We start from the raw sequence: 10,692 nt of genomic DNA, 5'->3' as shown, positions 1-10,692 counted from the left end.
GATTTCTCCCTTTACATTTTCCATGTCACCAGGCTCCGTGGGCCAGTATGGGCCCAGCATTACGATCCGTCTCGAACGGGTTCATCCTCTCATGTGGCAACTTGGTCTGGTATTCACAGGGACCCTGGGGGCGGGGGAGAAGTGTGTGAATGACAGGAACTGCTGAGCTTGTGAACCCCACTCACACAGAGGGGCTCTCCCCTGGGGTGTCCCATCCCGGAAGTCCTGGGGTGACATTCCCCAAAGACCCGCAGAAGCCGGGGAGTCACTGGGCATGGCATTTACACCCACAATCACAGCCCTTAGGAGGCTGAGGCAGGGGGATTGCCATGAATTGGAGGCCAGCCTGGGCTAGGAGACCCTGTCCACATAAGTTTGAGCTGCTCCAGCACTCCAGGCTGGGTGAGCTCTGGCATGTTCTGGAATTTCTCCAGCAGTATCCTCATCTTTAACACGGGGACAAGATAAGGACGCCCCTTCTCGCGAGTGGTTCTGGGGAGGAAGATCAGACAAGCTGTGCAAGGCTCTTAGTGTAAGCGGATGATCCGTCAGTGAACACACGTCGTGCCCTCATCCAGAACCTTCCTGAGGATGGGGCCGGAGGGGCACAGGCTTCCCCATCTTCCCATGCATTAAAAGGCCCTAGTAGTATTCTTGTGAAGTTTAAAGGATTTCCTGCAATTTGTATATTCACTTTAGCAAGCGTTTACCACAGGGCTGTGATGTTATTGTCCGTAGGACAGATATTGTGATTAAAGTGGCCACTGCGCGCGTGAGTGCTCTCTCTCTCTCTCTCTCTCTCTCTCTCTCTCTCTCTCTCTCTCTCTCTCTCCCTCTGCCTCTTAGGGCCCGAGGGCAGGAAGAGCCCCTTGTGCCCTAGAGGCCTTACAAAGGAAACCAACTCAACCCAGTGGGGTGTGCGGGGAGATGCTAGATGATTTGTCATGGGGCCGCACCGCTTTCCTTGAATATTTCCAGGCTCTGCTTCAGTCCAGCCGACAGAGGGAGGCGGAGCCTCACATTACTGGGGAGACTGGGCCGAGGCGTAGGGACTGCGTGTTGCAGGGAGAGCCACTGATGCTGGAGGACGATACTGGACCCGCAGTCCACGTCTGCTGTTTCCAGCTGGGGCCCAGCGAGTTAATTAACCTGTCTGGATGTGTCTTCTTCCGGGGTGGGGGGCAGCGATGAGCGGTGTTGCAGGACTGCCGGTGGTAGGTGTGCACGGATCTGCAGCGGCTCCGGCTGGGCCCATTGGGGCCTGTGCTGAGGACAGAGCTGGCCTACGGGTGCAGGCGTGCGTTCCGTGCGGCCTTCCTGCCTCCCTGTGGCTTGCCCTGTGGGCCCATCAGGGACTGGACTGGGCAGTGCAGCGTCTGGGAAGCTGAGGCAGGATGCTGGGGTCCCTGGGAAGGTGAACAGAGGTGCTGCCTGGCAGAAAGCTTTCCTAAGGAGCTCGCACTTCTGCACAGAAGGGGAGAGTCGTGCATAGGATGTGACGTCACACGGACGCCCAGCGTCCCGCACCCACCGAGCCATCCTGGGTCCTCCTCCCCGCCCCCGCCTTCTGTGCCTGGCTTCCTGCACTGAACACACGACTTCTAGGCTGCCGTCTGAGTCACCTTCCATCCGGTGGATGTCACCGTGTTCACCGGGCCAGCGCTGGGGCCTGTGCTCCCTCCGCTGCTGTGAGCAGTGTGTCGACCTGATTCGGCCTCTCTCGCCTCCCGCCGCATGTTCTCCCTGCAGCCTGTCATCTTCCAGGAGAGAATCCGACCTGCTCACTCCGTTCCTAGGACTCACTTCAGGGCCTTCCCTGGCCTGGTGCTGCAGGACCCGTGAGTGCAGAGCTCTGTCCTTGTGTCTCTGCGTGGCCCAGCCCCCTGTGTGGCTGTCAGTCCTCACTGTACTCCTTCTGCCAAACGCCCTCTGCGCCTGGCTGGCGCTGCTTCTCCCGGAAAACTGCTCTGGAGCCCTCTTCACCCAGCCTCCCGGAAGTCATAATCGCACTTCCGATTTCAGCTGCAGCCTCTCTCTCCGGGCAGCCTTGACCCACCTCGTAGCCGAGTCCAGCCCGGCACTGGAGGGGGACGCAAATGCCACCTTTGACACAGTGCTGTGCCTTCTACTCCGCCTCCTGGCCCTTCCTCTCTGCAGCAGGCATCACCACGGAGTTCAGGTAATAATTATGCCACCTGAAGAAACATTGGACGCAGGGAGACCCATTCAGGGGTGTCTGGGGCAGTGTGCACCCGGCGTGGATTTTTTCACCCTCCGCGGGAGCTGGTGTGCATTGGCCGCATGTCCAGGGTGTCCAGTCCCAGCCCCGCCGGCACATGTGATGCTTTCTGCCTTCACTGCAGCCCCCCATTCCTGTGAGGAGTCTGGGAGGTCCTGTCCTCTCCGCAAGGGCCACACAGGGCTGTGTCCCATGCTCCAGTCTGAGGTGGCTGCAAGGGGAGGGAGGTGCCATTCCTCTGAGAGCCTGGGAGATAAAGAGAAGGTGCTGGCTGGAAACTGCTCTCATCTGGCCCATGACTATGATAGGCGGAGGCACCGCAGCCCCAGCCTAAGCTGAGAACATGGAATGAGTGGCCAGGCTCACACCTTTGAAGTGAAGTCACCCCCCCATGTCACCGCCCTGAGGGAGGCCCACGCATTGTCCTGCAGTGGACTGGCTAATGAGAGTGCCCTGTGAGTCACTAGTGGCCTTTGACCCTTGGAACAAGCTTGGGCTAGCTGGGGTCAGGTCATTTGTAGCAGGATAAGGGCAACAGCAGCCAACCTTATCAGGTCCAGAAGCTTGGGACACACTTTCCCGCTGGAGAATAGACCGCTGCAGGTGAACAGCCATGGTGTGGAGAGGTGCTGGGGTGGCTTCTCCTTGGGACAGTGGCCTGGGGTGGGATGGGCCACCGGAGCCTTGGTGGGCTCTCGAGCAGGGCAACACCGTCTTTTGCTGCCCACACAGTGTGGATAAGGTCTTAACAAGGGGATTGCTTTGCTCAGGAATGTTTTTATTTATTTATTTACCTATTTTTCTGTTAAAAAGAGTTTTAGTGAGAAAATAATGATGATAAAGCATTGATCATCCTTCAAGATGATGGCGACTGTCCACTGGGGATGGAACCCTGGCAGGAGCTGGCTGAGCTGCCCACGTGGGCCACTCCTCGGAGCCCTTCCAGTGTCACCTCAGGGGTGTCCCTGGTAGCCCTGTTGTGTACATGGAGTGAAATGTTATTGCGGCCACAGAACTCGTCCGGAGCTTCATTAAGGGCAAACAGAGCATTGGAAACCAGTTTCCCCAACCACACAGCGAGTGAGCTGCTCTTTTGGAAGTGTGGGAAGTGGAAGGCAGGGACCTCTTAGGGTCCAGTCCCATGCATGGGAGGCAGTCACAGATGGCAAAACACAGAAATCCATCATCCGTATCCCCAAGACACACCTGGAGGAAGCAGCTCCTTCCTGTCACCATGTCAGGGCTGCTACAAATCTCAGTCACTGTCCCATCATTGGAAGACGAAAAACCCATGGCTTAAGGAGGAGAGGTTTATTTTGGCTAACAGTGTACTGAGGGTTTGGTCCATGGTCAGCGCTCCAAGGCAGAAACAGCATGGCAGGGGGTCCTGGTGAAGGAGAGCTGCTTAGTTCGTGATGACCTGGAGGCAAGGGGAAGGGAGGAGCTGGGACAGGAACGCACCCTTCCAGGTCATAGCCCAGGGACCTCCTCCAACCCAGGTGCCAGCTGCTACAGCACAGTCAGCCCTGGACTCACCCATGAGGGGCCTGGTGATCCATCACCTTCTCAAAGCCCCACCTCTGATCAAAGGAACCACTGGGGAGGGATTCTAGATCTGCACCCTAACACTACCTGTTATGTAATTAAGTGTGCAGCTCTCTTCTTGGTTCCTGTCCTCTAGTCACACTTCTGGGTCCATGCTGCATTGTCTTATAATTGTCACCCACGTGGCAGTGCCAGAAAGAGGCGATTTCTCCACAGTACCCCACTGCACTGCCTTCCAGTGGAGCCTTGATTGCCGCACTGTCATTCGCAGGAAAGTGGCATGGCTTGGGGTTTATGGACGCAGATTCTCCGGTGCCCCTTTCAAATCCCAGCTGTGCTACATATGGCCATGGACAGTGATCTGGAGCGCCAGGGAAGGAGCAGCAGAGGACGAGGGAGGGCAGAGCTGTCCCGTCTTGGCTGTGCTCACCCATGGTGAATTTTCCGTGCAGTTCTTCCTGGCTCCCTTTGCTCAGGGAACAGCAGTAGTATAATCGCTGGAGAACAGCTGGGTCCACACGTGGTGGTGCACACCCGTCATCTCAGCACTGTGGGAGGCTGAGGCAGGAGGATTGCAAGTTCAAGTAGAGCCTGGGAAACATGGCAAATTAGCAAGACCCTGTCTCAAAAACAAAAATTAAAAAGGGCTGGGGATGTAGCTCAGCGTGAAGGCCCTGGGCTCAATCTGCAAGACAACAAGAAATGGGGAGGGGATGAGGTGAGGTTTCTCCTGTGGAAAACTAGACTACACAAACAGTGGAGAGGAGCCAGGGTGCTGTGCACCAGTTGAGGAAGCTGGGGTCAGGAGGAAGGGAGAAGAGGTCATTAGCATCCTGCCGAATCCTTCAGGGCACTCTCCGCAGAGGGGAAAGGAACAAAAGAAAATGCCAGTTTGAAATACTGTTCCTCAGGCCAAGGGCATATACGTGTGGGCAGGTGTGGCCTCCCAGCTGCAGAGCACATCTGGACCAGAGTCTGGGGGGTGGAAGGGGAGGTCCCTGGAGAAGTGGGCAGGAGAGGCGGCAGCTCCTTTCTCTGTATTCTTGGAAGCCACAACAGATCCTGCAGTGTGGACTGGGGTGTGGTGCCAAGGTCACCCCGAAAACCCCAGCCCACACAGGGCGAGTTTCCTCACAGGTGTGAAGGGCTATTCGTGCCCACTCCAGGCCAGAGCATGCCAAGGTCACCAAAGGGCACCTCGTCCAAAACCCAGCCCCAGAATGCCTGCCGAGTTTGCGCATGCTCAGTAGTGACACGGTGGGCGTGGCCAGAACACCTGCGGAGGCTTGGCGCACAGTACGCGCATGCTCAGTATCTATGACAGAAAGGAGAAAGACTCAGGCGCACACCAGGTTAGTGTCTTTAACCTTGAGTAGCCCAGAAACTGATTACATCTACAGATTTAGTAAAGAGTCAATCCCCACGGTATGCATTTGTAGTTAAAATATGTTGCCTGATTCGTCCTCACAGTGCAGCATTTTTATGTCGGCTTTATAGAAATTGGTGCCAAGAGGAGATAACTGACTTCCCTGCATGGTTACTGCAAAAAGAACAAAAAGTGGTGGTTAATGCGTGGGTGACCCAAAGGCCAGGTCCTAAGATGCAACTGGGGCTCCTGGATTCTTATCTCGGGACCCGGAGTAGGAGAGAATAGGACACGTTTCCGAAGACACCACCCTAGCCGGCTCCTCCAGGTCATTAGCCGGAAGGGACCAGAGTTTACATGTGCTTATCTGTCTTCATCTTCCCCTCAAGTGCTCCTCGCTGCAGACCACACTGGCTGTCGACGTCTCCTCCTCCTCCTCGTCCTCCTCGTCGTCCCGCCGCGCTTCCCTCTCACTCCGAACTGGACTTCCTGGACCCTCGACTGTGGGCTCTCTCACCTCAGGCCAGGGTCTTCTGGAAGATGGGGTCCGTACCATGATCAGTTCCTGCGCCTTCTCCTGACTCCATGCTGTCAGTATAAAGGATGCTGTGGTAAGGTTTCTTAATCAAGGCTACAGCATTCTATAGGATAATGTAAACAGAATAGCTAAGGTCTGTAGTTTTCTTTATTTTTCACATATGAAATAGATTCCAATTAAATTTCTGAAAGCAGTAATAACAACCAATAATGTCACAAAAATTCTTGAGTGCTTGTCATGCCTTCAAACAAAAGATTGCACAATTGTTTGAAGTCAGCTTTTCTTTGGAGACTGCAAACATGTGCATGACTGTGTTAGCAGAGGTCTCAGAACCTAGTCTGACTCCATCCTTAGTATTAACTGGTGAGAGTGCACAGGTGAAAGACACAAGATTAATAATTCCTATTCGAAGCTGTGTTTGAGACTTCAGGGAGAATTCTGTGAGCACCACCGAATTTGGACCACGGCTGAGACCCGTTTTGAGCTGGTGTTTTGTGAGCCCTGTGTGCCGAGCAGACAGAATATCATGATCACGCGTGACATCGGCTGCATGATTTATGTCTCCCATACACAGAAGGGAAAGGAGACACTGATAGAAGAAATGAGATCTGGTTCTTATTGATGAGGAAGCATAACTTATGGGCTAAATATTGGAGATTTTCTCACGTTAAGGCTTCCACCCAAGAAAAGAGCTTGTGTCAGAGCTGAGAGCCAGTACAAGGCAGAGACAGATGTGTTTCTCCTGGTGTTGATAGACCAAGACAGATAAGGGGAGGATTCGAAGGTCAGGAAAATGTTTGGGCTTTCTCAGTCAAGATTTGGAGAGCAAAAGCAATATTAAACACACGAGATACAAATTTACTTCAGAGATAGAAATTCATCAAAGGCTGAGCTCTCCTGTCATTATATAGCACCATGAAAAAATAGCACATGTGTGTGTGACACACACACACGCACACACAAGTATGTTAAAGCCCAAGGAACTCAACTTTTGGAAACAATTTTAGAACAGTGTTAAAAAATAAGTTCAGTAACTCTCTGGCCAGCCCTTCATTGTTTTTGCTATACCCTGAAGTTCTTTGAGTGGAGTTTGAATGTTCCTATAGGAAAGGCTGACCTGCTGCCTTGCCAGGCCTCATGAACCTGTGCAAGACCACTGCTCAACACAGAGGGGTTTTGACCACATTTCAGCTCCTTGGGCTCTGGAGTCTGCTTCCAGCTGTCCCTCCCTGGGAAGACCAACACCAAGGACCAAGAGAAGGTCTTCCTGAGGTGCCTCCTTCCCCCTGGGCACAGAGCTGTGCTAGATGACCCAGTCAGCCTTTCCTAGCTCTGATTTCCATGATCCTACAAATATCATCACCCACGACAAGAAACAGATGCCGCCTGCGGGGGGGCAGTGACCTCGGCTGCATCTCTCCAGCAGCCCACGTGGAGGGAGCCTGGTTGCCACCTCCCCCGCCAGCTCCCCACTTGGTGGCAGCTGATGGATATTTATAGTACTCTTCCCCAGCCTGCCAATTATAATTATCAATATCTCCACTGATACAAAAAAAGGAAACATCATCCGAGCTGGGCACAGTGTGTGATAAGCCAACTTTGAGCTGAAACATGAAAACAGCTTCTTCCGATTATGCACAAAAGAGAGGTGCACTGAGTGGCAGGGCTGGCATCTGAGCTGTGCCCCTGTGGCTGCCAGGGACAACTTCCACCTCCCTGGACGTGTGTTTGTGGGTGAAAAGCAAGGTGGAGGTAACCAGGGGTGCTCACAGACAGAGCCACCTCTACTGTACGGAGCAAGAGTTGCTTTAAATATAATAAATAAAAGTGAAGTCTTCCACAAGGCAGCGCGGATCGGTAATTGCTGTTTTGGAACTCACGTCCCCGCAGTTATCTAACTCAGCGTTTCATCTCCAGCTGCAGCACAATTTTTGCCAAATATAGATAAATGAAGTTAAAGTTATTGGCAGCCGCAAGTTCTGTGTCCCTGTTTTGAGTTATAGATTTCATAGGAATGGCATCACTACTTCTGGGGCAGACGATTGTTCTCCAGGAGCGAGAACTTCCCAGATGGCCCAGGCTCCAGGCGGTGGACTGAGGCTGGGGTTTGCCTAGGAGGGGCCTGCATGGGGCTGGGTTAGGGCTGCTCTCGGCTGTGGGTCAGCTGGAATACCGAGACCAAGGGAAGACAGGTTCTCAGCTGAATGGAGTCTTTGGGAAACACCTTCCAGAGATCCCTCAATCCCAGACAGGCCCAGGTAGTGCAGCTCAAGCCCACTGCTCTTCCGCAGCTCACCTGTGGAAACCCACAGCTCGTCACCTGCCGGACTGCTTGCTTCTCTCCTCTTATTTCTGATGAGAGGCAAGGTTATAACATCCCCTGGGAGGCTGGCTCTCCAGATGACTGAGCCAGGAGGTGCTGGTCGGTGCCCTTGGGAGCCACAGCCAACTGGGCACGGCTTCCGTTCCTCTTCCAAGGTTGACGCCGGGGCTTCCTGCTTGCTCCCCTTTGTTTAGATGTGAAACATAGTCTTCCCAGATCCACTGCCTGCTGCCCGCTGGTGAGGAACACAGAGGAGGCTGTTTCTGGGCCGTGTGAGCACATGCACGTCTGGCAGCCCCGTGTCTCCTGCACCTGAACACACATCTCCTGCATCCTGGCTCCTTATCATCCTGCAGCTCTGTTGCTATGGAAAAACACTTTCTAGAACTTAGTGTAGTCACAAGTTAGGGCAGTTTTGAAGGGAGAACAGTGTGTAAGTCAGACACCGTCACACACACGTGCGCGTGTGCACACGCACACCCGTTGGCCTTTAAGTAAACCAGGAGCTGCCTCTTACTTGGATTCAAAGTCAATGTTCCATCCCAGGAATAACCTTTCCCACGTGCCTCTGCTCAGTGACCTCTCCCTATGTGATACTCGAGCAAAGTCGCAAGTTATTTTTCCTCCTCTTCTTTCCCTTCTGTTCATTGTTCTTTGGGTGATGTTTCCTTTTTTTGTATCAGTGGAGATACTGATAATTATAATTGCCAGGTAGAGGACCGTATATGCCAAAAGCTACCCTAGCTTCCTTCCCTCTTCCCTTTCTTCCTTCCTCCTGCTCCTTCATTCCTTCTCCCTTCCTCTTTCCTTCAGAAAAAAAATCGAGATATAATTCACGTAACTTCAAATTAGCCCCAGACCACCTTTCCAGGGCCCCGTCCAGGCGTTTGCTGTGTCCACAGTATCTTCGCTGACCCTTCTCCTGGCTCAGAGATATTCTCAGCAGCCCGGAGGGCCCCTGGCCCACCCTGTGGTCAGGCACCCTCCCCAGCCCTGCCCAGCACCCTCACACTGTAAGTTGGAAACTCTTCCTTTCAGTCCTTCCATCTGGTTTTAATTTCTCCCGCGGTGACCGGCATTTAATATGCATCAGCTCACGGCCTCCTCACAGCAGCACGACCAGGAGCAACTGCTTAGTTCCTTCTCAACAGGTGGACTCGAGGCAGAGGGTGGCGAGGTTGTCACACAGTCCCATGGCAGGAGGCAACACAGCTGGATGCCAGCCCGCATGGCTGCCTTCTCCGGTGCTTGACTTGGAGCCCGGTCTTTAGCCTGGCCAGCTCCCTTCCTCTCCCGCTGCCGTCTGTTGGACACAGGTCTTGGCACTGCTGCTCTCTGTCCCTGCTTTGTTTCCTGCCTCGCTCTGGTTTTGTTCTCTAGCTTCCTGCGACATCAGGCCACAGTGCTGAAGACGGTGTTATGATTTCCAGGACGTCTTGCAGGGACGGAAGGTGTAACTTCTCTGCTCTGGATAGTCTTTTTGGCTCAACTCTGAACTCTTTGGTAAAAGTAGACCTTTCCAAAGCTCTCTGGGACTTGGAGCAAAACTGGGAATTTTGTTAGTGAGAAACAAGCAAAGTGGCAGAGAGGAGGGTGACTTCTGGATTTTTCACTTTCTCACCACTGGGATGAAAAAGGATTAAGATGTGTTATGGCTGTGTACCAACTCCCCACGAGGGTGCAATCATGATGTACTGCAAATGTGGATTAATAAAAATAAAAATTGAAAAAATACTCAGCAGTCATAGCTTAAAGGGGGAGAGTTTTTTTTTTAAGTTTATTGGGAAATGGGAGGGGTAGGGGAAAGGAAATCAAGGGAAAAGAAAAAAATATGAGAGAATGAAAAAATAGAAATAAAGTCTTTGTAAATAGGGAAGGGAGGAGGGGGTGAAGGGAGTGCAGGAGTATGGGGAAAAAATGAGAACCAGGACCTGTCATGTAAAGTTACCAGATCCCAATGATGAATGTAACTGTACTGTAGACCTAAAATGTACCAATAAACTCAATGAGAAAAATAAAGTGTATTGGTACATATAGCTATACAATATGATGACATTCATCATTGGGATCTGGTACCTTTACATGCCAGGTCTTGGTTCTCATTTTTCCCCATTCCCCAGCCCTCTCTTCACTGGCTCCACCCTTCCCTGTTTACAAAGACTTTGTTTCCATGTTTCTCCTTTTCACATATTTTTCTCTTTTCTCTTTTTACCTTTCCCCTACTCCTCCTGCTTCCCCTACTCCTTTAGACCCTTTCTTCCTATTTCACATTGTCAGTTATGCATTTTAATCCTTATTTATACTTTTAGTTTTTCACACCAGAGAAACTATTTTGTATTTACACATGTGTGACTTATTAATTTCACTTAAAATATGGCCTCAATATGCATTCACTTAACTATAAATGTCTCTAGTTTCTCATTCTTTATGGCTGAATAGTACTTCATTTTATTAAGAAAAACCCACATCTTCTTTATCCAGTTTCTGGTTGATGGACAATTAGGCTGTTTCCAAGTTTTAGCTATTACACTATATATATTGCCACTATAAACATGGGTGAGCATGTATCACTGTGGTATGATTCTTTTAATTCTTTTGGAAAGATACCCAGCAGAGGGATGGCTGGGTCAAATGGAACCTCTAATCCTAGTTCATTGAGGTATCTTCGTATTGATTACACA

General features: G+C 51.8%; 1 protein-coding gene across 1 annotated transcript; it reads left to right on the top strand.

Annotated features, from left to right (window-relative positions):
• The first annotated feature begins 1,619 nt into the window (after positions 1 to 1,619).
• Positions 1,620 to 9,681, top strand: LOC104861299. Its single transcript, XM_010622669.3, has 2 exons — positions 1,620 to 2,179; positions 5,540 to 9,681. The coding sequence occupies exons 1-2, from the start codon at positions 1,637 to 1,639 to the stop codon at positions 5,729 to 5,731; spliced, it is 735 nt and encodes a 244-aa protein (XP_010620971.1). The 5' UTR covers positions 1,620 to 1,636; the 3' UTR covers positions 5,732 to 9,681.
• The last annotated feature ends 1,011 nt before the right edge of the window (positions 9,682 to 10,692 follow it).

Source organism: Fukomys damarensis, unplaced genomic scaffold, assembly GCF_012274545.1.
Source record: "Fukomys damarensis isolate Sample0158 unplaced genomic scaffold, DMR_v1.0_HiC HiC_scaffold_25, whole genome shotgun sequence".
Classification (NCBI taxonomy): Eukaryota; Metazoa; Chordata; class Mammalia; order Rodentia; family Bathyergidae; genus Fukomys; species Fukomys damarensis.
The sequence above is the reverse complement of the archived record's forward strand: the minus strand, read 5'-3'. Positions and strand labels throughout refer to the sequence as shown.

Coding starts and splice junctions, on each gene's coding strand:
- LOC104861299 (XM_010622669.3), top strand. CDS start 1,637: ATGTCACCGTGTTCACCGGGCCAGCGCTGGGGCCTGTGCTCCCTCCGC. Junction 2,180..5,539: donor GGCATCACCACGGAGTTCAG/GTAATAATTATG, acceptor CTTCCCCTCAAG/TGCTCCTCGCTGCAGACCAC.